Source organism: Macaca mulatta, chromosome 1 (genome assembly GCF_049350105.2).
Source record: "Macaca mulatta isolate MMU2019108-1 chromosome 1, T2T-MMU8v2.0, whole genome shotgun sequence".
In the NCBI taxonomy this organism is placed as follows: Eukaryota; Metazoa; Chordata; class Mammalia; order Primates; family Cercopithecidae; genus Macaca; species Macaca mulatta.
Genome location: NC_133406.1, coordinates 62,149,466 through 62,176,609, shown reverse-complemented (window position 1 = coordinate 62,176,609; position 27,144 = coordinate 62,149,466). Strand labels below are relative to the sequence as shown.

The window sequence follows — 27,144 nt, the reverse complement described above, 5'->3', positions numbered from 1 at the left end:
GGGAAATGGGTGCCAGGGGACTGGAAATGCAAATGAAATGTGTGAAAAAAGCCCATTGTGTCCATTTTCTTTCCTCATCTTCACCTCCTGCATCCCTGCTGCCTACGCTGCCACACCAGCTTCCCTAGTCGCTTCGTGATCGGCCGCTCCCGGGGAGAGGCGGTGGCCGAGCGGCGGAGGGAGGAGCTAAACGGTTACATCTGGCACTTGATCCACGCAGCCCCTGAGGTGGCCGAGGTGGGTGGGCTTGCCTCTCCTCCTGGCTGTCCAGGCTGGTGGGGGTGGTTGGGGAGGCAGGGGTGGAAGCATCCAGAGCCACTAGGAGTCAGGAACAGGACTCGGGACTTTGGGGTCTGTGGGCTGAATGACCAGTGCTCTAGTCTGCAGAAGACAGGAGGCGGGTGGGTCCAGCCTCACAGGGTTATGCACAGAAATGCAATTAAACAGAAATGTGAATGCATCCAGGCACATGGTCTGAAAGTGATGAGAATGAGCAGAGCCTCAGAAAGGAAGGCTCCTCCTTGAGGAAAAAATTTTTTGAGCAGGTTGAGTATGTATTATCAATCTAGATTTTGTTTTAAAATAAGTAGTATTATAATGGCCCTAACAAAGTCATGAGGAATCCTATTATTAAATACTTTAACAAATCATCTGACCCTATTGTCCATGTTTCCTTCCTATTTGTCCATATGCAAGCATGATATTTACAGTTTTATAGTGGTCATAGCTTAAGTATAACTCTAGATTCTGAGCTTTTTTTTCCTTAGCGTTTATAGTATGCATATGCTATAACTTTCAATATCTGCTCCCCCAAACACCAACTTGCAGTACCATATTCTTAACCATTTTATTTTTGGAAGATATTTAGAGTATGTCTTTTTTTCCCCCCAGTATTAATGTTCAAGTGAGTATTTTCACACAGTTTGTTTGTTTGTTTTTTGAGACAGGATCTTGCCCTGTCATTCAGTCTGGAGTGCGGTGGCACAATCACAGCTCACTGCAGCCTTGACCTCCCAGGCTCAAGTGATCCTCCCACCTTAGCCTCCTGAGTAGCTGGGACTATAGGCATGGGCCACCACACCCCGCTAGTTTTTGTATTTTTTTGTAAAGATAGGGTTTCACTGTGTTACCAGGCTGGTTGCAGACTCTGAGCTCAAGCAATCTTCTGGCCTCAGCCTCCCAAAATGCTGGAATTACAGGCATGAACCACTGCACTCAGCCTGTTTTTTCTTTTTAAACTTTTTAGTATTAAAACTTTAAAACATGCAGAAAAGTAGAGAAACAATATAATTAGCACCTCTATATCTATCACCTAAACAGTTAACATTTTGCTATATTTGCTTCATCTATTTTTTAGGAAATATTTTAAAATAAATTACAGGCTGGGTGCAGTGGCTCATGCCTGTAATCTTAGCACTTTGGGAGGCTGAGGCAGGTGGATCACCTGCGGTTAGGAATTTGAGACCAGCCGACCTGTCTCTACTAAAAATACAAACATTAGCTGGGCGTGGTGGCGCACGCCTGTAATCTCATCTACTTAGGAGGCTGAGGTTGCAGTGAGCTAAGATTGCGCCACTGCACTGCAGCCTGGGCGTCAGAGCAAGACTCCATCTCAAACAAACAAACAAACAAAAAAGTAAATTACAGATATCGTAATACTGTACCCCCGAAATAGTATGCATCTCTAAACAATAAAGCCTCATTTTTAACATAACTACAGTATTATTATATTATCCAGTACATAGTCCATATTCAGAATTTCCCTATCATCCCCCAAATTCCTTTTACTGTTGGCTTGTTAGAGCTATAATCCACATAAGAACTGCATGTTGTTGGTTGTTATATTTCCTAAGTCTTTTTACATCTGGAACAGTCCCCTTCCTTTTTGTATTGGGCCATTGTCTTATTGAAGAATGGCCCTGTTTCTGATTCTGTTCCAGTGTGATTTGGTGTACACCTTCTTCCACCCACTGCCTCGGGATGAGAAGGCTATGGGCACCAGCTCAGCTCCTAAGTCCTCAGGTACAGTATCTTCTCTGAGACCTTCCTGCCAACTCCTCTGAACTACCCCAAGGGTAACTGTTTCTGCCCCAACCTCTTCTCAGTTCCCTCTCCTTGACTTGCCTCCTGTTCCTTTTCTTACTCTCCAGGGAATCCAGTTTCCCACTCAGGCTGGGGGATCCATAGCTCCTTACCTGGGTTCCCCACAGGGTGGATATTCAGTTGATTGTATCCTCAGACCCATCCCAACCCAGTTAATTCTAATCACATTCAGACTACACTTATGTAGATGCCTCATGAGTATCAGGAACCTGACGTGGAGAGGCTGGGGCAAGGGGGCTCAGAAAGAAAACAGAAACCCCTGCCTGGCCTCTTGACCCTTCTTGGTTTCGTTTGTCCCTACAGATGGCACGTGGGCCCGGCCCGTCGGAAAGGTGGGAGGGGAGGTGAAGCTGTCCATCTCCTACAAAAACAATAAACTCTTCATTATGGTGATGCATATTCGGGGCTTGGTAAGTGCCTGCACAGCCCTGATTTTTTTTTTTTTTCTTTTTTAATCTTTCTTGAGCTACTTTTTTGTCTGGGCAGACCTTCTCTGCCCCATGTCATACGGGTAACCACCACAGTCTATTGAGCATCCACCATGGACCTATAACCATAGCAAGCCTATGGTTTGACCAGGCAATACATGATACAGCTTTTTGTAGCTGTGGTCTTTGACAAGTAACCTAATCATTCTGAGCCTCATTAGAATGAGGAAAATGTTAGCACCTACTTCATAGAGTCATTATGGGGATTAAATGAGATAATGCTTGTGGAATACTTAACACCATGCCTGGTTTTATTAGAATAATGATTATTATCGTAATTATCATAAGGGAGAGGCCCAAGGGGCTCACTACCTGGCTATAATGATTCAGCAGCCACGTGACATCCTTTGAACATGATCAAGGCAGTATATAATGACTAAATTTTTGGTATGAGTTCTAAGAACATTGTGACTAGAAGAGGAAGGGAACTTTTTTTTTTTTTTTTTGAGATGGAGTTTTGCTCTGTCACCCAGGCTGGAGTGCAGTGGCGCGATCTTGGCTTACTGCAACCTCCTGGGTTTGAGCGATTTTCCTGCCTCAGCCTGAGTAACTGGGACTACAGGGACATGCCACTACACCTGGCTAATTTTTGTATTTTTTTAAATTAGAGATCGGGTTTCATCATGTTAGCTAGACTGGTCTCAAATGCCTGACTTCAGGTGATCCACCCACCTCAGCTTCCCAAAGTGCAGGGATTACAGGTGTGAGCCACCATACCCAGCCAGGAAGGGAACTTGAATACTTGCATTGTGCTGTATCCTATGTTAGGCATTTTGTGTAGGTTGGGGCAGTGGGATATGGCAGGAGGAGCATGAAAATTCATCCATGTATTCTTCATTCATTCAATAAATGTTTGAGTGCCTGCTGTATACTGATACATTAGCTCTGGGTGTGGGGAAAAACAAAACAAAATCCTTGCCCTCAGGGGGCTTCCATTCTAGTTGGAAAGGGCAGACAGGCAGATAAGTAAAATATATGGCATAGAAAATGGTAGTAAGAGCTATGGCAAGAAATAAAGCAGAGAAGGAATGCTAGGATGGAATGAAGGGAGTGGAATTTGCAGTGGTCAGGGAAGGCCTCATTGCTGAGGAGGTGTCTTAGCAAGCTGGAGAAGGTGAGGGAGGGAGCCATGTTTATGCATCTGAGGGCAGACTGTCCCAGGCAAAGGGAGCAGTTAGATCCAACAGCCCAAAGCTGGGAGCCTGCCAGGGGTGCGTCAGAAACAGCAAGGGGCCCGTCAGAAACAGCAAGGGGCCAGTGGCTGAAGCTGATGGAGCAAAGTCGAGAGGAGTGGATGATGAGGTTGGAGAGGGTATGATGGACCAGCACCTTACCCCGATAGTAAGAACCCTGGCCTTTTCCCTGAATGAGATGGGTTTTGAGCAGAGGCGTGATATGATCTGACTTAGGTTTTAAAAGGATCAGGCTGGGTGTATCACTAGTTGGCTGCCCTTGAGCAAGCAACTCAATCTCTCTGACTCATATCTCTACCTCTTAGGGGTTAAGTGGACCAAATGACAAAATAGACAAGGATAGTAGATATGGCAGGAAGATACCTGGGAACATGATGTTTCACTCAAAACAGAGCACATTATGGGATGTCCCGAGGATTTGGATAAAAAGTATAGACTTGATATCATAGACAAATCAATTGATGTTTTAATAGGACACAATGTTATCATGGTAGATATTTTTATCAGAATGGAGTGAGCTTGAAAGCAGACAAATAAACTAGTTGTGCATTGCAAGACGCCAGATGGCAGATGAGAGTCTGGATCAGAGTGTGATCACAGGAATGGTGATGAAGAGACAGATGATAAAAATCTTAACATTTTTTGGTTCTCATTCTGTTGTAGCAACTGCTCCAGGATGGAAATGACCCTGACCCCTATGTGAAAATTTACCTCCTTCCTGACCCTCAGAAAACCACTAAGAGGAAAACCAAAGTGGCCCGGAAAACCTGCAATCCTACCTACAATGAGATGGTGGGTGGGGAAAATGGTGGGGTAGGGCAGGGGTTGGCAACCTGCGCCTCTTCTCCTAGCTAAAGTCATATTGAAGACCGTATTAAGACGTCGTATGAAGGACACAGCTGTACTTTCTGATTTAGGTTTTGCCTGTGGCTGCTTTCATGTTGCAATGGCAGGATTGAGTAGTTGTAACATAGACCATGTGGCTTATCAAGCCTAAAAATATTTACTGTCTGTCCCCTTACATAAAAAGTTTGCCAGCCCTTTTGGGCTGGGATTTCATGGCTGGGGTCTGGCCCTATCCTGTGGGAAGGAGAAGCCTGCTGGTCCTGTGCTGAAAATGAGCAGTGGCCCCAATACAAAGCCCTCACCGGCTTGAACTCTGAGCAAAGAACAGAGTTCATTAATGCTTCCCTTGGAGTCTGTGTACCTTGTGTACCTTCTGTATGACCTGGGAGTCTGCAGGGTCAGTGCTAGCCTCAGCTGGATCAACCCCCAACAGACTTTACCATCTCTCTCTCTCAGGTTCCCTCTGGATTCTTCTTGTTCCTTCTCTCACCACTTCCCTCCCCCATCTCTGTTTGCAGTTGGTATATGATGGGATCCCCAAGGGAGACCTGCAGCAGCGGGAGCTCCAGCTGAGTGTGCTGAGTGAGCAGGGATTCTGGGAGAACGTCCTCCTCGGTGAGGTGAACATCCGCCTGCGAGAGCTGGACCTGGCTCAGGAGAAGACCGGCTGGTTTGCATTGGGATCTCGAAGCCATGGCACCTTGTGAGCCCAGCAGAGCCAGTACCCAGGATCCCAGGCTGGTGGTGGGAGCTGGAGGAGAGGACTCTCCCCTGCGAGACTCTTCCTTGTGAAGGGCCAGGGCCCTGGGCGGGCCCCCTGCTCGGTCCAGGTGATTCTGGCCTCTGTAGTAGGAGGCAGGGAGAGTAAGACATGCTCTGCTGTCTCTTCCTCTGGAGACTGAACTGGGTTGGTTGTGATGAGCAGCCCTTTGGAGGCTGTGAGGTTGCAGCAAAGTTTTAAGTTTACCTTGTGTCAAGGGAGCAATGCTTGGTTTGGGGAGTGTATGGGGTGGGCTGTATGAAGTAGCATTTTGGGGGTGGGTGGGCAGATATCTTTATTTTTATTTTTAAAAAATGAAATAGTGATGTTGTCCTAACTGGGACAGGAAGCCTTGCGAGAAGGGACATACCTATGCCCCAGAAGGCAAGAGAGGAAGACTATTTGGACTTTTTGTATGATTAAGGTTCTTATTGGACTTTCCCCTAGGTTTTTTTTTTTTTGTTGTTGTTGTTTTGTTTTCTAGCTATAGGAACTATTAGGGGAGGGGCCCAGTGGGTCCTCGGCCAGAGCCCTCTCTAAGGACAGGTTGGGGCAGGCTGGGGAGGGCTGCCTGTGCTGGACTGAGGCTTGCGCCACTGGGCCTTTCTGATTTTGCCTCCAAAGGAGAGCGCTGTGATACCTACATGTGTAAGGAAGGGCCTTCCGTATTGGGGTTCTGCCAAGGACCCGTATTCAGGGACCCATGCTCTTTTTGGGGGACTTTTCCTTTTGTCTTCCCTACTTTATTAGGACTTGCCCTGAATACCATTTTCTACTCCTTGCCCCTTCATTCTCCCGGCCCTTCTGGGGGTCAGCTGGTCTCTATGAATAGGCTGGGGGTGCTTCCCCATAGGTCTCTCCCTTCATTTCTCTCTGGTGGGACAAAATGCTGACTTAGTCCTTAGATGTAGTTTCACCCAAGAGCATCTTGGCCCTAGGAAGAGGTCCCTGGGCTGCAGATGCCACTGTGACTGCTTGCTAGGTAGCCTCTGGAAAGCATTCACCATCCATCACTCCCCACTTCTTTCTGCTGTGCTGCTTCCTTCCCAAACTCCATTTCTGTCACCCTTTTTATGAGACTTTTCCTCATTCTGTGGGGCCATAAACCTATTTAGTCTGGAGCCAAAGGGATGCCCTATCTGAAGGAAAGGGGCATGGGGTGGGGGATTCCATCAAAACTGTTATTTTTTGCCCCATGATTTTTCTTTGGTCAGTAGGAGGCTGGATTGGAGTGGTGATTATTCCCCTGGAGCTAAGCTCAGGAGCCCAAAGGGAGAGACTGAGACTGAGTCTCTTATCTCTTCATAGTCTTTATTCCCTACCAGATGGTGTTTTTTTTTTTTTTAATTTTTTTTGGAGACAGAGTCTCGCTCTGTCACCAGGCTGGAGTGCAGTGGCATGATCTCGGCTCACTGCAACCTCTGCCTCCCAGGTTCAAGCGATTCTCCTACCCCAGCCTCCTAAGTACCTTGGAATACAGGCATGCACCACCACGCCCAGCTAATTTTTTGTATTTTTAGTAGAGATGGGGTTTCACCATGTTGGCCAGGCTGGTCTCGATCTCTTGACCTCGTGATCTGCCTGCCTCGGCCTCCCAAAGTGCTGGGATTACAGGTGTGAGCCACCACGCCTGGCCCCAGATGGATTTTACATTTGCTCTTTTGTGTTTCACTTCAAAGGGTTGTCTTCCTTGCCAAAAAGAGGGAGGGACTTGGAATTTGATATTAACTTTTAAAACCAGAAGTGGCTGGATATTTCCCATGATTGGGAAAAGAGTGAAATGAGGACATTCTGTAAACTGTCCCTCCCTAATTCCAAGGATCAGAAACTCCCCGTTTTGCTGACTCATTCCATAACTGGAGAAAGAAGCTCCATTGACCGAAGCCACAGGGCAGCACGGAAGTTTAAATTTTCTCTAAAATTAAAATGTCAAGGATAAAGCTGGCTGCTTCCGGTGGGGGGAAGGGGAGTGGGGAGTGGGTGGTGAAACTTTTCCAGATGAACGGACCATAAATGTGTTACTGGCTCTGTGCCTGTAGCTCATTTTATTATGACCCTGTATGCTCCTGATTTAAAGAGATCTGTGTACTGTTTACTTCCCACTTCCCAGAGTCCCTTGTATCTCCTTTCTTGGGAATTGTATTTTCTAATAAATGACATTTGAGAAAAAAATGAAATGATAATTTTATTTATTTTTTTGACACAGGGTCTCTCTCAGTCGCCCAGGCTTGGAGTGCAGTGGTGAGATCTAGGCTCACTGCAACCTCCACCTCCTGGACTCCATCCATCCTCCCACCTCAGCCTTCCCAGTAGCTGGGACCACAGGTGCACATCACCATGCCTGGCTAATTTTTTTTATTCTTTGTAGAGACAGGGTTTTGCCATGTTTCCCAGGCTGGTCTTGAACTCCTGGGCTCAAGTGATCCACTTGCCTCAGCCTCCCATAATTTTTTTTTTTTTTTTTTTTTTGAGACTGAATCTTGCTCTGTCGCCCAGGCCGGAGTGCAGTGGTGCAATCTTGGCTCACTGCAAGCTCCGCCTCCCGAGTTCAAGTGATTCTCCTGCCTCAGCCTCCCGAGTAGCTGGGACTACAGGCGCCCACCACCACACCCGGCTAATTTTTTGTATTTTTAGTAGAGACGGGGTTTCACCCTGTTAGCCAGGATGGTCTCAATCTCCTGACCTCGTGATCCGCCCGTCTTGGCCTCCCAAAGTGCTGGGATTACAGGCGTGAGCCACTGCACCCAGCCAGCCTCCCATAATTTTTAAAAGTAATTTTTAGAAGAGACAAGGTTTTGCTACGTTGTGCAGGCTGGTCTTGAACTCCTGAGTCCAAGCAATCCTCTCACCTTGTCCTCCCAAAGTGTTGGGATTACAGGTGTGAGCCACTGCACCCAGCTGAAACTATCATTTTAAAGACTGGTTGATGTTTGGCCGGGCACAGTGGCTCATGCCTGTAATCCCAACACTTTGGGAGGCCGAGGTGGGTGGATCACCTGAGGTCAGGAGTTCAAGACCAGCTTGACCAACATAGTGAAACCCTGTCTCTACTAAAAATACAAAAATTAGCCAGGCATGGTGGCACATGCCTGTAATCTCAGCTACTCAGGAGGCTGAGGCAGGAGAATCACTTGAACCTGGGAGCTGGAGGTTGCAGTGAGCTGAGATTGTGCCATTGCACTCCAGCCTGGGCAGCAAGAGTGAAACTCCACCTCAAAAAAAAAAAATTGGTTGATGTTCAGATGTTTACATTGAAACATCTGCTGGATGAGATGAAAATAATAGTAGTGGTTTTTTATACCACCAAATGGTAACTTTTATATGTACCAGTGCACTGCACTGACCATTTTCACATGTCAGCTAAATCTATCCTCACAACAACTTGATCAGGTGCGTACCATTACCCATTTTACAGATGAAGAAACTGAAGCTCAGAGGGATGAAGTAACTTGCCTGAGGGCACACAGCCAGTAAGTCATGGAGTTTGAACCCAGGTTTGTTGCACTCCAAACCTTGTGCAACACCTCCTAGGCAGTGTTTAATACAATCCCTTAAATAGGTCTAATTGATATTTCAGGTGCTTTTTATACATGATATCATTTTCCATTACGACTGCCCTGGACAGTAAGTATGGCTCATTCATGAATTCTGTCAACAAACATTCACAGTTCTTACCAGTGCTACCTAGTGGCATGCCTCCATTCATAAAATACATTTGTGTTGAATGCATCCTGGCCCTGTACTAGGTACCAGACTAGGGCTTACCAAGGTAAATTAAGACAGTTCTCTGCATTTAAGAGGTTTCCTACCAGGGCTGGATGCGGTAGCTCATGCCTGTAATCCCAGCACTTTGGGAGGCCGAGGTGGGCAGATCACGAGGTCAGGAGATTGAGACCGTCCTGGCTAACACAGTGAAACCCCATCTCTACTAAAAATACAAAAAATTAGCCGGGTGTGGTGGCAGGCGCCTATAATCCCAGCTACTTGGAAGGCTGAGGCAGGAGAATCGCTTGAACCCAGGAGGCAGAGGTTGCAGTGAGCCGAGATCGCGCCATTGCACTCCAGCCTGGGCAAAAAGAGTGAAACTCTGTCTGAAAAAAAAAGAAGTTTACTATCTAGTAATATTTAACCAACTCCATTTTATAGGAGAAAAAACTGAAACTTGAGATGCCTCGCAACTATCAAGCCACTACAGCATAACCATAGCCCAGAAGTGAACCCCCCAAGTGCAGGATGGAAGTGAAGTGACCCTTGTTCAAGCATTGTACCCAGAAGTCTCCAAAACTCTCCAGTGGGGGGTCATGTTTCATACTGGGGAATTGTGTGGGGGCTTCCAGGGGATTTTCCAGTAGTAAACAGTAGGAAGTGTTACCTGCTTTATTTCTAAATGATCTTGAGGTATCACTGCAGTTCTGGGCAAGTCCCTTTGGACTTTTTAAAGGTTAGTACTTGAGTCTGCCAAGAGTCTTAGTGAAGGAAATTTCTTGGCCAAATGGGGTAGAAATCTGAACCCTCCTGAGGGAGTGGGAATGAGAGAGGTGGGGAATGAGAGAGAGGGGTTGCCCAAGGAGAAAAGAAACAAAAGCAGTCCAGGGGGCCCAGATTTCTGAGTTCAAAGAGAGGTGGCAAAAATGAAGCAGCCCAGCTTGCTGAGATTTGAGGAGCAAAGATTAGACTGGATTTGAAAGGTGAAAAAATGAGGCAGCATTTTAAATTGGGAGAGAATTTTCTGGTGGCTGGGACTTGTCTAAAGTGTCTGATCAATTCAACTAACAACACTAATGGCTTACACTGGGTAAGGCAGGGTGTCAGGTACTGTGGCTACTCAGACAACAAAGGTGTGGATCCTGTCTTCAAGGAACTCAGTCTTTCAAGGGAAGCATGCATGGAAATAAATACAGTGCAGTGTGATATGGATAAGGTGGTATGCGAAGGGGCGGGGCGGGCAGAGTGGGCTTCAGAGAAGATATCTGCGTGTTAAAATCAATCAGAGCCTCAGGCTTTATTCTTAGGGTGATGGGGTTTTGAGAAAGGGAACTGCAGGGGCCAGGCACGGTGGCTCATGGCTATAATCACAGCACTTTGGGAGGCCAAGGCAGGCGGATCATCTGAGGTCAGGAGTTCGAGACCAGCCTGGCCAACCTGGTGAAACCCCATCTCTACTAAAAATACAAAAATTAGCCAGGTGTGGTGGTGAACGCCTGTAATCCCAGCTACTCAGGAAGCTGAGGCAGGCGAATCGCTTGAACCCAGGAAGTGGAGGTTGCAGTAAGCTGAGATAGCACCACTGCATTCTAGCCTGGGCAACAGAGAGAGACTCCATCTCAAAAAACAAACAAAAAAAACGGTAATGTCTAATTTATGTTAAGAGATCATTCTTCTGGCTGCTGTTTGAAGCAAAAATAGAAGCAGAAGAGGAGGCTATTGTAGTCCAGGAGGGAAATGATGGTAGCTTGGGGATGATGGAAAGTGGTCAAATTCTGGATATATTTTGAAGGTAGAGCTGACAGGACTTGCTGATGGACTGCGTATAGAATTGAGGGAAAGCGGAGTTGAGGATGATTCCTCAGTGTGGAACCTCAGAATGTAGGCAGAGTCCTCTGGAGGAATTACTGGGAGTGGGGAGGTAGGTTCAGTAGAGCTGAATCAAGACTTCTGATTGTGTTAAGTTTGAGATATGTGATAGAAATCTAAGTGGAGAAGTAACAGAATGGAATCTGAAGCCCAAGGGAAGTCAGTCTGGAAGTTTAGATATGGAAGTCATCAGCACTGAGGTGGTGTTTAATTCCATGGAATGAGATGAGATCACCCAGGTTAGAGAGGCATTTGGGTGGATTGAGGCCAACATTCAGAGGAGGAGGAGCAGGTCATGGTGTCCTGGCAACCTAAAGAAGTATGATCAGTTTCCTGGGGCTCCGGTAACAAAGTATCACAAACTGAGAGGCTTAAACAGCAATGTATTTCTGGAGGTTGGAAGTCCAAAATCAAGGTGTCAGCAAGGTTGATTCCTTGTGAGGGCTGTGAGAGAGTCTGTTCCATGTTTCTCTCCTGGCTTTTGGAGGTTTGCTGGCAATCTGGAATTCCTTGGCTTATATATGCATCAACCCAATGTCTGCCTTCATATTGCTGTGGCATTCTCTCCGTGTGCATGCACGTGTCTGTGTCCAAATCTCCTCTTTTTATAAGGACGCTGTCATCTTGGATTAGAGCCCACCATAATGACCTCATCTTAACTTGATCATCTGCAAAGAACCTATTTCCAAATAAGATCACATTCACAGGTACTAAGGGGGTTAGGATTTTATCATTTGGGGGACACACTTCAACCCCTAACAGTCAAGAGGAGTGAATATAGCAAAATGTTCTTAGTGACGTTGATAAGAGCTGCCTGAATGAGTGGTGGGGGTGAAAGTCACATTGGTGTAGGCTGGGGAGAGTATAGGTGAAGAGAAAGTGGAGACCATAAGCACCAACAACTCTCGAGAGGTTTCACTCTGGTGGTGCAGAAGCTTGGAGGGGTGTATATCTAGGGAAGGGTTTTTAAATTTTATTTATTATTATTTTTTTATTTACTTTTTTTGAGACAGAGTCTCGCTTTGTCACCCAGGCTGCAGGGTGGTGGTGAGCAGTCCTCCCGCCTCAACCTCCCGAGTAGCTGGGACTACAGGCATGAGCCACCAAGCCCAGTGAATTTTTTAAATTGTAGAGACAAGGTCTTGCTATGTTGTCCAGTCTGGTCTTGAACTCTTTGGCTCAAGCCCCCCGCCTTGGCCCCGCAAAGTGTAGGGATTACAGGCATAAGCCACCATGCTGGGTGGTCTTTTTATTTTTAATATAGGTGATATTAAGTTATGTTAATGTGAATGATCTAGTAGTGAGAGAAACATGTATGTTACTAGGGAGAAGTGATAAGAGAGGTCAGAATTATTCCTTGAGTAAAAATGGAGGGATGCATCCAGGAGGCTTCTTGGATTGTAGAGGGATTGAAGGCAGATTATGTGGGTCCAAATGCCAGTGGATTTGGTCAGGGAAAGATGAGGTGATTTATGTCCAGTTGTATCTGTTTTTTTCTTGAAGTATGAGTGTGATCATAAACTGAGAATGTGTGTTTATGGCAAATGCTGGAAATTTGAAGAAAGAAGTATTGTGAGACAGTCTCAGAGTGTAGGAGAAGCAAAGCTTCTAGGGAACTGTGGTGGGAGTGTCTGGCGTCGAGGAGATTTGTGATCACAAGTATGAAGTGAGTCACTCAGCATGCCTGAGCGATCTTCTTAAGCAATGATTAGCTGCAAGGGTGCAGGTGGAGAATGAGTGAGTAGTTGGATTTAACTAGGCTTGGACTTTTGCCAGGGAGTAGAAGGACAAGGGGGTAGTTTTAATACTGGATCATGGAAATTCACGCTGAGTAAAGAGGGAAATGAAGAGTGTGATGGATCACAAAAAGTGGTAAGAGCAATGGTTTGTGGTCTCTGAGGGGTTGACTGGCAGCTGAATAGGGATATCAGGGCAGTGTGGATTGGTAGGAGGCGGCAGCCAGAGTGGGAGATACTGGGATATCAGATTTTGGAGCTGGTGGTGACTCTGAAAAAATCAAGAGCCATATACCCTTTACCTCAGCCTGGCAAAGTCTTTTAAAATAAACAATTAACTGAGGTTTTAATTTTTTCCGGCCAAAGTGCCAGTCAGCTTGCCAACAGAAGGACTTTTTGTCTTCACCAGCCTGCACACGGCCTTGGCAACATGTTATCTCTGTGTACAGATCTGGCCTCCCTCTGCCCTCTCGCAGGCTTGGGAAGGCTGAGTCACACTTTTCCAGCTGAGACGAACAAGGCAAAGTCACATATTCTCAGAGGCAGCTCTCAAATATTTTAATTTTTTAAACTTTTTTTCCATAAACTTGTAGGCTGTTGCTCAGGTTCCTTCCTTTCCCTCCCTTCTTGCCTTCTCCCCTCCCCCGTGCACTCTCTTCCCCCTCCCTTCCCCTCCCCTCCCCTCCTCTCCTCCCTCCTCCCTTCCCTCCCCTCCTCTCCCCCTCCCTTCCCTCCTTCCCTCCCCTCCTATAGTTCTTCCTTTCCTTTCTTTCTTCCCTTCCTTCCTTCTCCCTCCCTCCCTTCCTTTCTCTTTCCTTCCTCCTTCCTTCCTTTTTCCTTTCCTTCTTCCCCTTCCCTCCCTTCCTTCCTTCCCTTCCTTCCCTTCCTTTTCTTTCTTTCTTCCTTTCTCTCTCTCTCTTTCTCTCTTTCTTTCCCTCCATCCCTCCTCCCTCCTTCCCTTCCTTCCTTCCCCTCCCTCCCTTCCTTCCATTCTTCCTTTCCTTTCCTTTCCTTTTTTCTCTTTCTTTCTCTTTCTCTTTCTTTCCTTCCTTCCCTCCCTCCCTCCCTCTTTCTTCTTTTCTTTCTTCCATCGCTTTTTCTTTCAAGACAGGGTCTCTGTCACCCAGACTGGAGTGTGGTGGCATGTTCTCAGCTCATGCAGCCTCAACCTCCTGGGCTCAAGTGATCCTCCCACCTCAACCTCCCGAGTGGCTGGGAACACAGGTGCACAACACCACACCTGGCGAATTTTTTGTAGAGACAGGGTTTTGCCATATGTTGCTCAGGCTGGTCTTGAACTCTTGGGCTCAAGCAGTTGGCCCACCTCCCAAGTGCTAGGATTACAGGTGTGAGCCACCATGTCTAGCCCAAATACTTTATGATTGCATTTTCCCTCTCTAGATCAACTTCTAACATAAGAAGAATAAAAATTATATATCCAATGACTACATGGGGAAGGGGAGTTCCATTCAAGAAAGTTTTAAGAAATTGTTTTCAGGGGTATGTGATGTCAGTTGGTGACAAAGTTGACAGTGGAATGCAAGAGGTTTGGTCTTAAGGAAGATTACATTATTTTAAAGTATTATTACTCTTCCGTTCATTCAACAAACATTTATTGGGTGCCTATTATGTACCAGTCAACATACTACCTCAGTGGTTCTTAAACTTTTTGGTCTAAGAAAAAAGTTTATACTCTTAAAAATTATTGAGGGTCCCAGCCAGGTGTGCTGGCTCATGCCTGTAATCCCTGCACTTTGGGAGGCCAAGGCAGGCAAATTGCTTGAGCTCAGGAGTTTGAGACCAGCCTGGGCAACATAGCGAAACCTCATCTCTACTAAAAAGAAAAGAAATCCTAACTTGGCCAACCTGGTGAAACCATCTCTACTAAAAAATATAAAAATTAGCCAGGCGTGGTGGTGGGTGCCTGTAATCCCAGCTACTTGGGAGGCTGAGGCAGGAGAATTGCTTGAACCTAGGAGGTGGAGTTTGCAGTGAGCTGAGATTGCACCACTGCACTCCAGCATGGGCAACAGAGTAAGACTCCATCTCAAAAATATAATAATAAAATAAAATGAAAAAAAAAAAAAAAACAGAAGTGGTGGTACACACCTGCCATGCCAACAACTTGGGAGGCTGAGGTGGGAGGACTGCTTGAGCCTGGGAGATCAAGGGTGCAGTGAGCCGTGATGGCACCACACTCCAGCCTGGGCAATACAGCAAGATCCTGTCTCAAAAAAAAACCTACTAAGGACCCCAAATAACTTTATGCCTTTATGTGGTTTATATCTATCAATATTTCCTATTTATGAATTCAAAACTGAGGAACTGAAAAATGCTCATTTAGGCTGGGTATGGTGGTGTGCACCTGTAGTTCCAGCTACTTGGGAGGCTGAAGCAGGAGAACTGCTTGACCCCAGGAGTTCAAGGCCATAGCGTGCTGTGATTGCCCCTGTGAATACCCATTGCACTCCAGTCTGGGCAACATATGAAACCCTGTCTTTAACAAAAAATACAATAAAATTTTAAAATTCATTTAAAAATAATAAACCAATTACATGTTTTTTTTTTTTGTTGTTGTTTTTTGAGGCAGGATCTCACTCTGTTGCCCAGGCTGCAGTGCAGTGGTACAATCTTGGCTCACTGCAACCTCTGCCTCCCAGACTCGAGCGATCCTCCCACCTCAGCCTCCTGAGTAGCTGGGACCATAGGTGTGCACCATCATGCCTGGCTAATTTTTATATGTTTTGTAGAGACAGGGTTTCGCCATGTTGTCCAGGCTGGTAATGTTCAATTGTTTTTCAAAACATAAAAAGCTTAGCAAGAAAAGTGGCATTGTCTTACATTTCTTCCAAATGTCTTTAGTATCTGGCTTAATATAAAATGGCTAGAATCTCATATCTATCTGTTTTTGCATTCATTCTGTTGCCAGATCACACACCATGTATCTTCTAGAAAACTTCACTGTACATGCATGAGAAAATGAGAGTTAAAAAAGCTTAGAATTATTATGAAAATATTTTTGGCCTTAAGGACTCTCTGAAAGGGTTTCAAAGCAGGATCCCCAGGGGTGCCCACACCATACTTTGGGAACCACTTTGCTAGATAGTTGGATACAGCCCTCAAGGAGTTCAGGGACCAGCAAGAGAGAACATTTATAGGTATATGTAACGCAATGTGTTAAGTGCTCTAATAGAGCAGAATAATATAAATGCTGTGAGGGATCCATTAATTCTGGCTGGAAAGGTCAACGAAGGCTTCAAGGAGAAGCTGACATTTGAATTGGATCTTGAAGGATGAGTAGGTATATAACAGGAAAGGTGAAGCTTTTCTTGGCTGAGAAACAGCATGAGTAAAGGCCAGAAACAAGGAGTATAGGTAAGTCCAGTGTTCCTAGAATATAACATGCATGAAGACAAGTGACTAGAGGAGGCTGGAAGAGTACAGTGGGAGGACAGGCTGAATAGAGCCTTTATTCTGCAGGCAATGAGGAAACAACTGAAGACTGTGAAGCAGAACCATACAAGAATATTAGCTAATCTTTGTGCTCCTACTCTGTCTAGGCTAGGCATTGAGGAAACCTAGTTTTCTTACCAACGCATTGAAAGAGGAATTACTAGCCTCACTTTACAAGAAACAGGCTTCCGGTAACAAATTTACCTACTTGGATCTCTATTATGAAACTGACCTCTATTATTAATACATTTTCTGAAGTTCTTAGGATTGAGATTTTCCAGAGGTATGGATAATAATACAGGGTAAACAACAGAAACTGAGGTCCTCTTGGCTTCCTAGAAAGAAGTGGTTGTGACGGGCATGGTGGCTCACACCTGTAATCCTAGCACTTTGGGAGGCTGAGGCAGGCGGATCACGAGGTCAGGAGATCCAGACCATTCTGGCTAACACGGTGAAACCCCGTCTCTACTGAAAATATAAAAGTTAGCCAGGCGTGGTGGCAGGCGCCTATAGTCCTAGCTACTAGGGAGGCCGAGACAGGAGAATAGTTTGATCCCAGGAAGGCAGAGATTGCAGTGAGCGGAGATCACACCACTGCACTATAGCCTGGGCAACAGAGCGAGACTTGGTCTCAAACAAACCGAAATAAAAAAAAAAAAAAAAAGAAAGAAAAAGAAGTGATTGTTCTTGAACAGGCCCAGTAAGGCAGGAAGAGCTGCTGGTCTCCTTCTGGCTCCTTAAAGATTTTTCTGCTGTCTCTAGTGCTCATAACTGTCACCCTCCCTCTGTAATTGATACCTGACTTCAGGAGTATCTATTACAAAGTTTTGGCAGAAATAAAGAAATGAACTAAGACCAAACTCACAAGAGAGAATCAAATACAGCAATTAAAATTACCAGACAATTTTTTTTTTTTCAAAGGATAGTGGTCCATGTTTCCTTTTTGGGTGTTGTATTCGGTGGTTCTGGTTGCTAAGGAAGTATTCATAAATATGATTTGAGTATGTTGCCTGCTTGGAAGCATAAAAGAGAGTAAATAGTTCTGGGAACTGAGCTGCTTCTCTGTGAGTTTAGTTTGCCCCATACCAGACATGTATTTACGCAGCACTGCCCACCTTTTACATAAGATCTCAGGTTGATGGTCTACATAGTACTCAACAATACGAGAACCCTGAAATACCTGTCAGGCTGGGCGCGGTGGCTCACGCCTGTAACCCCAGCATTTTAGGAGGCCCAGGCGGACAGATAACTTGAGCCGAGTTTGAAACCAACGTGGGCAACACAACGAAACCCTGTCTCCACAAAAATATGCAAACATTGGCTGAGCGCAGTGGCTCACGCCTGTAATCTCAGCACTTTGGGGGGCTGAGGTGGGCAGATCATAAGGTCAGGAGATCGAGACCATCCTAGCCAACATCGTGAAACCCTGTCTCTGCCAAAAATACAAAAAAATTACTGGGCGTGGTGGCACGCACCTGTAGTACAAGCTACTCGGGAGGCTGAGGCAGAATTGCTTGAACCCGGGGAGATAGCGCCACTGCACTCCAGCCTGGCGACAGAGTGGGACTCCGTCTCAAAAAAAAAAAAAAAAAAAAAAAAAAAAAAAAAAAATTGGGCGTGGTGGTGCGAGCTTGTAATCCCAGCTCCTCAGGAGGCTGAGGTGGGAGGCTCACTGGAGCACAGGAGGTTGAGGCTGCAGTGAGCCGAGATCGCACCACTGCATTCCAGCCTGGGCGACACAGCCAGACCCTGTCTCAAACAAACAAACAATACAAATTTAAGACTACGATAACCCTATAATTGGCCCACGGGGCATTCAACTTTCCATGGATTGAAAATATTCGGGAAAAATAAAGACAATAAAACATAATACAAATAAATACAACATAACAACTAGTTCCATAGCACTTTCATTGTATTAGGTAATTTACTTAATCTAGGGGATGATTTAAAGTATCTGGGAAGGTGTACGTAGGTTATATGCAAACACTACACCATTTTACATAAGGGACTTGACCAGAATCTGCGGATTCTGGTGTCTACGGCGTCCTGGAACTAATCCCCATTTAATACGAGGCGATGACTGTACACACGTTAGTGTGTATTAGGCCATCAAAACGCCTCCGGGAAATTCTCGGGTTATCTTGAAAACCCCTTTCCTACCCAAGCCCTTTAGCCTAGAGGGCTGTTGGGGCGGTCGCCTAAGAGACCACACAGAAACAACTGCGCATGCGTGCATCCCGCCGGCTGATGCAACCTCCCGCTACCGTGCGGCTCTACCTCGAGTAAGGAAGCCGACAGGGAAACCAGGCGCGACCAATCGGCGGCCACACGGAAGTGGGCGGAAAGCCCCACCCCCCCAGGGCTTTGCGAGAGACGTTGGGCGGCGCGGCGCTAGTGGCGTAGACGCCCAGCAGTCCTGCGTCTCTTCCGGCGGCTGGGGGGTGTCCTGCCGGCGCGCGGGCCCTGCGGCCATTTTGGGCTTCGCTTCCACCGCACCAGTCAACCTACCTAGTCCTTCCGGTGTCGCGTTGCTCAGGGGTTCTTCAACCTTCTGTCACTCAGAAAACCACCGCCGAGGCCGTGGGCAGGCTCCTATCGATGGTATTGAAGCGTCGAGCCGACTAGGGAACGTCCTTTCCCTCCAGGATGGAAGTCGCATCAGCTGCCGCGTATTGCGCGGGGTGTTTCTCCCTGTGTTCTGCCGCCCGCTGCCGCATCCGCTGCCCTCTGTGGCTTTTCTGCTGGCTCGGAGATCGGCCTGGAGCACCGACGCCACCGCTGGGCAAGGCCGAGACTCTGTAGGTTTCCTCCGAATCCCGTCCGACCTCCAGCCGCTGAGCGCCGCGGCCCTACCCGAGAAACTGCCAAGGAAAAGGAGATGGAGCCTGAGACAGGCGGATCGCGGAAACGGCCTGGCCCTCGGGCGGGCTTCCGGTTCTGGCCACCCTTTTTCCCTCGGCGATCGCAAGCAGGCTCTTCTAAGTTCCCGACGCCTCTTGCGCCGGAAAACTTCGGGGACCCCACACTGCTTTCCTCCGCCCAGCCCGAGACTCGGGTCAGCTACTGGACGAAGCTGCTCTCCCAGCTCCTTGCGCCGCTCCCCGGATTGCTTCAGAAGGTGCTAATTTGGAGCCAACTTTTCGGTGGAATGTTTCCGACCAGATGGCTAAATTTTGCTGGAGTCTACAGATCCCTGAAGAGACGGGAGAAACCAGCCGCCTCCACAGCGCAGAAATCTTTGAGTTCGCTGAAGCTCGACTCCTCAGACTCCTCGGCCACCAGTCCCCTTAATTGGCTAGAGGAGGGGATCCACTGGCAGTGTTCGCCCCCAGACTTAGAATTGGAGCTTAAGGCCAAGGGAAGTGCTTTGGACCCTGCAGCACACGCTTTTCTCTTAGAGCAGCAGCTAGGGGGAGTGGAGCTGTTGCCCTGTAGCCTTCAATCCCGTCTGTACTCTGACCGGGAACTTGGCTCTTCGCTCTCTGGGCCTCTAAACATTCAACGCATAGACACTTTTAATGTGGTATCCTATTTGCTGAGCCCCTCCTACCTGGACTGCTTTCCTAGGCTAGAAGTCAGCTATCAGAACAGTGATGGAAATGGCGAGCTAGTCGGCTTGCAGACACTAACCGCAGAGAGCAGCTGCCTGAGAGAGGACCCTTGTCATCCCCAGCCGCTGAGTGCAGAACTCACCCCGGCCTCGTGGCAGGGATGTCCACCTCTTTCTACAGAAGGCCTACCAGAAATTCACCATCTTCGCATGAAACGACTGGAATTCCTTCAGCAGGCTAGCAAGGGGCAAGAGTTACCCACCCCTGACCAGGATAATGGCTACCACAGCCTGGAGGAGGAACACAACCTTCTCCGGATGGATCCGAAACACTGCAGAGATAACCCAACACAGTTTGTTCCTGCTGCTGAAGACATTCCTGGAACCACCCAGGAATCCACTGAAGAAAAAATAGAATTATTAACTGCAGAAGTTCCACTTGCTTTGGAAGAACAGAGCCCTTCTGAGAGCTGTCCATCTTGTGAGATACCTATGGAAAAGGAGCCTGGAGAGGGCCGAATAAGTGTAGTAGATTACTCATACCTAAAAGATGACCTTCCCATTTCTGCCAGACCAGCTTGTAGTAACAAACTGATAGATTATATTTTGGGAGGTGCATCCAGTGACCTGGAAACAAGTTCTGATCCAGAAGGTGAGGATTGGGATGAGGAAGCTGAGGATGATGGTTTTGATAGTGATAGCTCACTGTCAGACTCAGACCTTGAGCAAGACCCTGAAGGGCTTCACCTTTGGAACTCTTTCTACAGTGTAGATCCTTATAATCCCCAGAACTTTACAGCCACAATTCAGACTGCTGCCAGAATTGTTCCTGAAGAGCCTTCTGATTCAGAGAAGGATTTGTCTGGCGAGTCTGATCTAGAGAATTCCTCCCAGTCTGGAAGCCTTCCTGAGACCCCTGAGCATAGTTCTGGGGAGGAAGATGACTGGGAATCTAGTGCAGATGAAGCAGAGAGTCTCAAACTGTGGAACTCTTTCTGTAATTCTGATGACCCTTACAACCCTTTAAATTTTAAGGCTCCTTTTCAAACATCAGGGGAAAATGGGAAAGGCTGTCGTGACTCAAAGACCCCATCAGAGTCCATTGTGGCCATTTCTGAGTGTCACACCTTACTTTCTTGTAAGGTGCAGCTGTTGGGGAGCCAAGAAAGTGAATGTCCAGACTCGGTACTGCGTGACGTTCTATCTGGAGGAAGACAGACACATGTCAAAAGAAGAAAGGTTTGTTTCTTATCTTTTAACATGCCTGATATGTTCTGACTGTTTTGATATGGTTAAATATAGCAGCATGACTTTGGAGGCTTAGGAGTGCATGTGTTTTTGAGGAAGACCTCTAAATTCGTATACTTGCATTGAGAAATATGTAAATGACCCTTCTCCTCTCCCTGACTCCCCACCCCCATGCACATTTTTGCTGTCCACAACGAACATACCAGCGTGTAGATGTTAGCAGGAAAGTGCCATTTTTCTTTGGGTTGGTAGTTCTGGACTGTTTCTTTACAAGCTTCAACTTTTCACACTTTTTAACGGACTATTAAACTTTGTGTATACACGATTTAATTTTTCTAGAGATTGAAAAGGTCCTGTTACAGCCATAGAGTTTTAAACTGATTTTAAATGTATGTTGTTTGCAAATACTTAATATTTTGTTTGCACATAACAAGAGTGTCTTCATTCCTGTCCATTACAACCCAAAGGGATGATGATATCAAGTAGTAAGTAAGATTTATTTGGTCCAATTTGCCATGAAAGAAAATAGTAATTTCAGTGGTTTTGACGTTACATGATATTAATTGAAAGTCAAAGCCAATACAGGAAATGGTATTGCCTTTTCTTAGGAATGCAGTGCTAGTTATCAGTGGTCAGCTACAGTTAATATTAATAAAAACAGTGATGGCCACTTACTTGGTTTATCTTGACTAGTTGCTTCCTATTCCCAGGCTAATTTCAGGTTAACCTTATTTTGGGAGTGTTTTGAGTTGGTTTGTTTTTCTTTATAGTTGCTTTAACTAAAGTTATTAATTGAACTCTCCGCAAACCGAAAGGTGTCTATTGTAGAGGGAAAGTTTTTTTAGTTTTCTATGCCGTTACTTGGAAAGAGAAGATATTGGGTGAGTTATTACTGACCTCAGCTTCCGCCGCACTGGGGAGTTTCAGATGGACAGTGCCATAATCTCTTGGCTCCAAATGGCCAGCTTAATACTTTGAAATTATTCCTGGGTAGAAAGTATCTCCAAATGGTGATAATCTTACGTCTTACCTTTAGGGCAGAATAAGTCATGTTAAAAATTAAATTTTAGTTCACACTGTGTAAATGCCATCTCTCTGTCCTTTTAAGGGGCCCCTGACAAAATGACCTATTTAGAATGAATAGGTAAGAAACAAAGTGGGGCAATGGAATGAGCACTTGGCAGCTGGAGCCCCGTGTTCTCTACTCCTCAGTGGTTAAGGCGGAGAGATTTGGAAGGCAGCCAGACCTGGCAAGTTACTTGACTCTCATGGCCTCAATTCACTCTTACTTGATGGGAAAAATAATAATATCTATTGTACAAGTTATTGCAAGATTTAAATGAGACAAGTAAATAAAATTCAGAATTTATTGCCTTGCCTTTAAATGCTAGCTCTTATTGAGAGACCTCAGGCCAGTCTCATGTCTAATTTTAGCTTGCTCATTGAGTAAAATGAAATGAGTGGAGTAGATGATACTGTGAACTAGAAGCAGAATTTGTAAGTGATTATGTCTGAATATGATAGAATTATTTGACAGCCTTTGACTATCTGTCGTTGGTATATATGGAGTATGATGTATGGAATATATGGAGTATATAAGATGATGGGTGGTGAGGCTAAAAAACCCTTCTACCTCTGTTTTCTTATCTGTATAATGATCCGTACCTCATAGGGTTAATGTGAGGATTAAATGAGATAAAAATGTGAAGCTCTTTGAAAAGAGCTGGTATATGATAAACACTGTATGTTTTTATCATTTATCTTAATGACACAATGAATGAGTAGTATTCAAGACTGGAATGCAATAACTGGTAAGGTGTTACATACCTGCTAATTGTCCTCAGGGGCATCCCTTGGCCTGATGTAAAGGGAACGAAAGTAGTAGGCCACAGTAGGGTTAGCTGATGTAACTATTAAACATACTTTAAAGCGAGTATTTGCTTTTGGAGTTTGATAGCTTAGAAAGAAGCTTCATAGAAATTAAGTAGTGATTAAGTAGTAATGAGTAGGGATTGTCACTCATTACATGTCATTATGTATATTAGAATCACAATTTCATATATAGGATAGCATATTGAATACAAAGGTTTTTGAAATCTTAACTACAAAGTTTCTTAGAGTAACACAGCGTTAAAAATACTAATTTTGCTGTACTTTGTTTACTAAGTAACTTTTTCTCTTCTGTATTGTTATTGCCAAAGTAATGATACAAAAATAGTACTACATGTTGATTTAAAAGTTGGAAAGTGAAAACATTTTCTAAAAGGAAAAAGAATAGAAGTAAGCAAAAATATTGTTAAAGCCTTTATGCAATGATAAAAACAGTGACTTCCGGGGATATGGCGGTTATTTTCAGAAATATTTTGCTTATCATTTTGAGGGAAGAATATCACAGAACTGTATTTCCCTAAGGATTAAAAAATAGCAGGGGTTAATAACAGCATGAAAAATTCAATTCCTCATCTGGATTCATTTTATTAACACCAAAAGCCAAGGGCTGGTGGGGGATGCGTGGGGGCAGACGACTGTATGTGTGTATTATGCAGATATAGATAAATGAAGGATATATATATATAAATGAAAGATATATGTCTCTACATGAAATATTTAGGTGACATTTGTTCACTATTTTATCCAAATGCCATCTAATCAGACCTTTTTTTTTTGAGACAGAGTTTCACTCTTGTTGCCCAGGCTGAAGTACAGTGGTGCGATCTCGGCTCACTGCAACCTCCACTTCCCAGGTTCAAGCTGTTCTCCTGCCTCAGCCTCCTGAGTAACTGGGATTACAGGCGTGCGCCACCACGCCTGGCTAATTTTTTTGTATTTTTAGTAGAGACAGGGTTTCGCCATGTTGGCCAGGCTGGTCTTGAACTCCTGACCTCAGGTAATCTGCCTGCCTCCGCCTCCCAAAGTGCTGGGATTACAGGCGTGACAGAACTTTTTTTTTTTCTTTAACTTCAGATATAGCTGGAACCAAATATTCCTAAGAACAAGATGTTATTTTTAGTTGGGAATAGTAAGATATTCTATATTCTGAAAAAATTGGTAGCATAAAGGGTTATTGACCTCAACGCTAATTGTAAGATCCTAGAGAGTTATTAAAATTAGTCTTTGTTTTTGTAGGTAACCTTCCTTGAAGAAGTTACTGAGTATTATATAAGTGGTGATGAGGATCGCAAAGGACCATGGGAAGAATTTGCAAGGGATGGATGCAGGTTCCAGAAACGAATTCAAGAAACAGAAGATGCTATTGGATATTGCTTGACATTTGAGCACAGAGAAAGAATGTTTAATAGACTCCAGGGAACATGCTTCAAAGGACTTAATGTTTTCAAGCAATGTTAAGATGAGTTGGCAGCCTGTAGTCATAGCATACACTACCTCTTACCTGAGAGGTGTCTTTTAAAAACAAATCTTGGCAGCTGTCCTTTGACTTTTTTTTTTTTTTTAAGAGGAAATGTAACTTGGATCTAGTTTAATTTTTTTTTTTTTTCCCAACATATCCCACTCAGAAACATTCAGGTTTGAAGCCAGCCCTGATGATGAAGGATGAACTAGTGTAATTTCGAATCTTCCCTTTTTTGATTTAGTTGGATGTGCTTTTAAATGACCTTTGCATGCATGAGGTGAAAAGGGGACCTTTTTGAGTTGTCATTTTGCACTTTCAAAACTTACTTTCTTGGAAAACAATATTTATAGGGCTTAAAGCCCATTTTCATTTCTAATCTAAATTATGTGTGCCTATCTGAAAACTTTGGACTCTTGTTTCTTTCCCAAAATTCAGAAGTTAATGGGCTTTTATGTTTTTCTATGTTTTTTTATTTCAATGATTTGGCCTATCTACCTTAGGCTGAAAAATAACCTTGTGTATGCTACCGACTTAAAGTACATTATTTTGTGTCACTTTTTTTTTCTTGTAAAAATGACTTGGGTTGAAAATGTGTGTTAACCTTTTGTTTCTACATTGTTATACCTAGGATATTTCCAAGGATTGCCACAAAATCCACATGTGCAGTACTTTACTACTTTGGGAAAGCTGCATCTTTCTACCAAATTTTAATGTCTAATGTATTTAATTTCTTTGGAAACTGTTGTTTGGAGAGGGTTCTGTATATGTTATTGTAGTTCCCAGTTTAATATAGTTCTTTGTATCTCTTTAACAGGTTGAAGTTGTTGCAGAACACTCTGGAAAGTAATAATTACATCATAATCATTTATTTTTTAAACTTAAAAGCCTAGCAATTTCCTAGAAAGAAAATGGGAGACATCTCAGAGCAATTTGGTTTTGGTGTATATGTTCTCAATAGAAAGCCAGTGTTAACGAATATCATGCCTCAGCACTGTCACTTTTAAAACCTGTCAGGATCCCACTGTAAAATTGCAAATGGGCAGTTCTGAATTTTCACGTTTGAAATGTAAAATATAAACTTCAGTCAGTATCCAGGTTTATTGTGTCCTACTGTTTAATAAGGAGAGAAGTAATGGCAAGGCCTTTACTTTCAGGAAAGGATAGAGGTATAGATTAATGACTACAAAGTCTTAATATCTTTAGCCCAAAGCTTGCTTTGAATTAAGTCTTCGCATTGACTGCTTGTGTTTGGTTTATTTGTTTAGCTTTACAAGGTACACATAAGTTAGGCTGAGGGGTAGTTAACTCTTCAGTGGTCTGCTTTCATTCCGTGTGCTTCCTGTCACAGGTAATGGAAGACATAAGTAGAATAGGTGACCTCTTAGTTTTGAACTTATTTAAGTGTGGGGATGAATTTTTCATCAGAAGTGCTTATAGGGTTACTACCTCAGTTTACAATCTACCTGGTCATTATTTTATTTCTGTCTGGTTCTGCGAACTGCCTCCACTGTTTATATATTCATAATTAAACACATTGAGAATGCAACACTATAAAAACTGGTCAAGTTTTTGCAGAGCCCTTATTCTGTGTGTTTTGTGCATCTCCACTTTAGGTAATCATAGGGAGCACATTTACAGGATGGTCTAATAACATGAAAACGGTAGTTTCAAGCAATAGCGATGTCGGTTGGAAAGCAGGCATCATTTGCCTTGAAAAAAGCCTTTTGACAACATAATAGGCATTCTTTTAAAACCAGGCTAAAACATTTTATTTCCGAGACTTAACGGTGTGTTTTCTGTTTCTGAAACCTAGCAGCTCTGTGTATTTGAAAATAATGAGACATCTTTCATTGGATTTTGGAAAATTGTTCCCCATGGGATTCTAACCTCACTACCAAATACGTGAAAGCTTGATTAAGAGTTCTTCCATATACTAACCTCCTTGGAAGAAGTGATCAGAAGTTGATAAGAAGGACAGAAAGGACTATTTTAAAGTTGGACTGAAGGAGAAAAAAGCAAAATTCTTGTTTCATCCCAATTCTAGTTAGAACAAAGTTAAACCCCCATAATCTTTTTTTTTTTTTTTCTTTTTTCTTTTTTTTTTTGAGATGGAGTCTTGCTCTGTCGCCCAGGCTGGAGTGCAGTGGCCGGATCTCAGCTCACACTGCAAGCTCCGCCTCCCGGGTTCACGCCATTCTCCTGCCTCAGCCTCCCGAGTAGCTGGGACTACAGGCGCCCGCCGCCTCGCCCGGCTATATTTTTGTATCTTTTTTAGTAGAGATGGGGTTTCACCGTGTTAGCCAGGATGGTCTTGATCTCCTGACCTCGTGATCCGCCCGTCTCGGCCTCCCAAAGTGCTGGGATTACAGGCTTGAGCCACCGCGCCCGGCCCTAAACCCCCATAATCTTAAAGAGAAAATCTTTAGAGGTTTTAATTAAACATTTTACACATTTGAAGTCTTATTAATGGTGCTTTAAGTGTCAATGTAGCATGTAAAAGGCTTTGTACAGACAGGTAAAAGTTCCATTTCTGAGTAATAAAATGTAACACCTCTTCATGTTTGACTTGAAAACTATCAGATTTTATTTTTGTATAATTTAAGGAAGGTAAAGTTAGGGGACTAGAAGACTCTAAATCGGCTTCTACAGATCAATGATTTAAATGTAACTAGTGTGTTGGGATTTTATAGTTAAAATTATATTTGTGTATATAACATAACTAATCTGTAAATTGTAATAAATATATTTGCAATTATTAAACGTTAAATTATATTTTGGTTCAACTTTATGTATCATAGTATTTTACAGTGGTTTTGGAATTACTAAGCAGGATTAGTA

At 44.4% G+C, this 27,144-nt stretch overlaps 2 protein-coding genes and 2 long non-coding RNA genes across 12 annotated transcripts in view; 2 read left to right on the top strand and 2 right to left on the bottom strand.

The window, feature by feature from the left end:
* The window catches only part of PIK3C2B (phosphatidylinositol-4-phosphate 3-kinase catalytic subunit type 2 beta), a 71,535-nt gene extending 63,973 nt beyond the window's left edge, over positions 1–7,562 (top strand). For 7 of the 8 annotated variants that reach the window (XR_013418051.1, XM_078003875.1, XM_078003872.1 and 4 more), the window contains 5 exons: positions 120–237; positions 1,941–2,022; positions 2,407–2,513; positions 4,448–4,576; positions 5,149–7,562. Coding sequence is in view for 6 of the 8 variants with exons in the window: in XM_078003875.1 (XP_077860001.1) it covers positions 120–237; positions 1,941–2,022; positions 2,407–2,513; positions 4,448–4,576; positions 5,149–5,337 (625 nt within the window). In the remaining 2 variants the exon portion in view is untranslated. Of the gene's footprint in view, positions 1–119; positions 238–1,940; positions 2,023–2,406; positions 2,514–4,447; positions 4,577–5,148 lie in introns of those variants that run through there. The other variant, XR_013418043.1, reaches the window with a different exon arrangement.
* LOC106994037 (uncharacterized) overlaps positions 1–19,606 on the bottom strand; it is a 29,739-nt gene extending 10,133 nt beyond the window's left edge. The window contains exon 1 of the long non-coding RNA XR_003732170.2: positions 18,665–19,606. This is a non-coding gene — a long non-coding RNA (uncharacterized LOC106994037). The remainder of the gene's footprint in view (positions 1–18,664) is intronic.
* On the bottom strand, positions 13,795–18,378 carry LOC144341262 (uncharacterized). Its single transcript, XR_013418140.1, has 2 exons — positions 17,872–18,378; positions 13,795–15,385 (listed from the first exon to the last, which is right to left on the bottom strand). It is a non-coding gene; the product is annotated as an uncharacterized LOC144341262 (long non-coding RNA).
* Positions 18,628–25,863, top strand: PPP1R15B (protein phosphatase 1 regulatory subunit 15B). Of its 2 annotated transcripts, XR_003732169.2 has the most exons (3): positions 18,628–20,358; positions 20,850–20,945; positions 24,081–25,863. XR_003732169.2 is itself a non-coding variant. In XM_001097695.5 (2 exons), exons 1-2 carry the CDS (start codon positions 19,035–19,037, stop codon positions 24,300–24,302), a joined length of 2,133 nt encoding a protein of 710 aa, XP_001097695.3. In that variant the 5' UTR covers positions 18,628–19,034; the 3' UTR covers positions 24,303–25,863. The 2 variants fall into 2 exon arrangements, 1 of the variants encoding a protein (XP_001097695.3); XM_001097695.5 differs by having other exon boundaries at positions 18,628–20,945.
* The last annotated feature ends 1,281 nt before the right edge of the window (positions 25,864–27,144 follow it).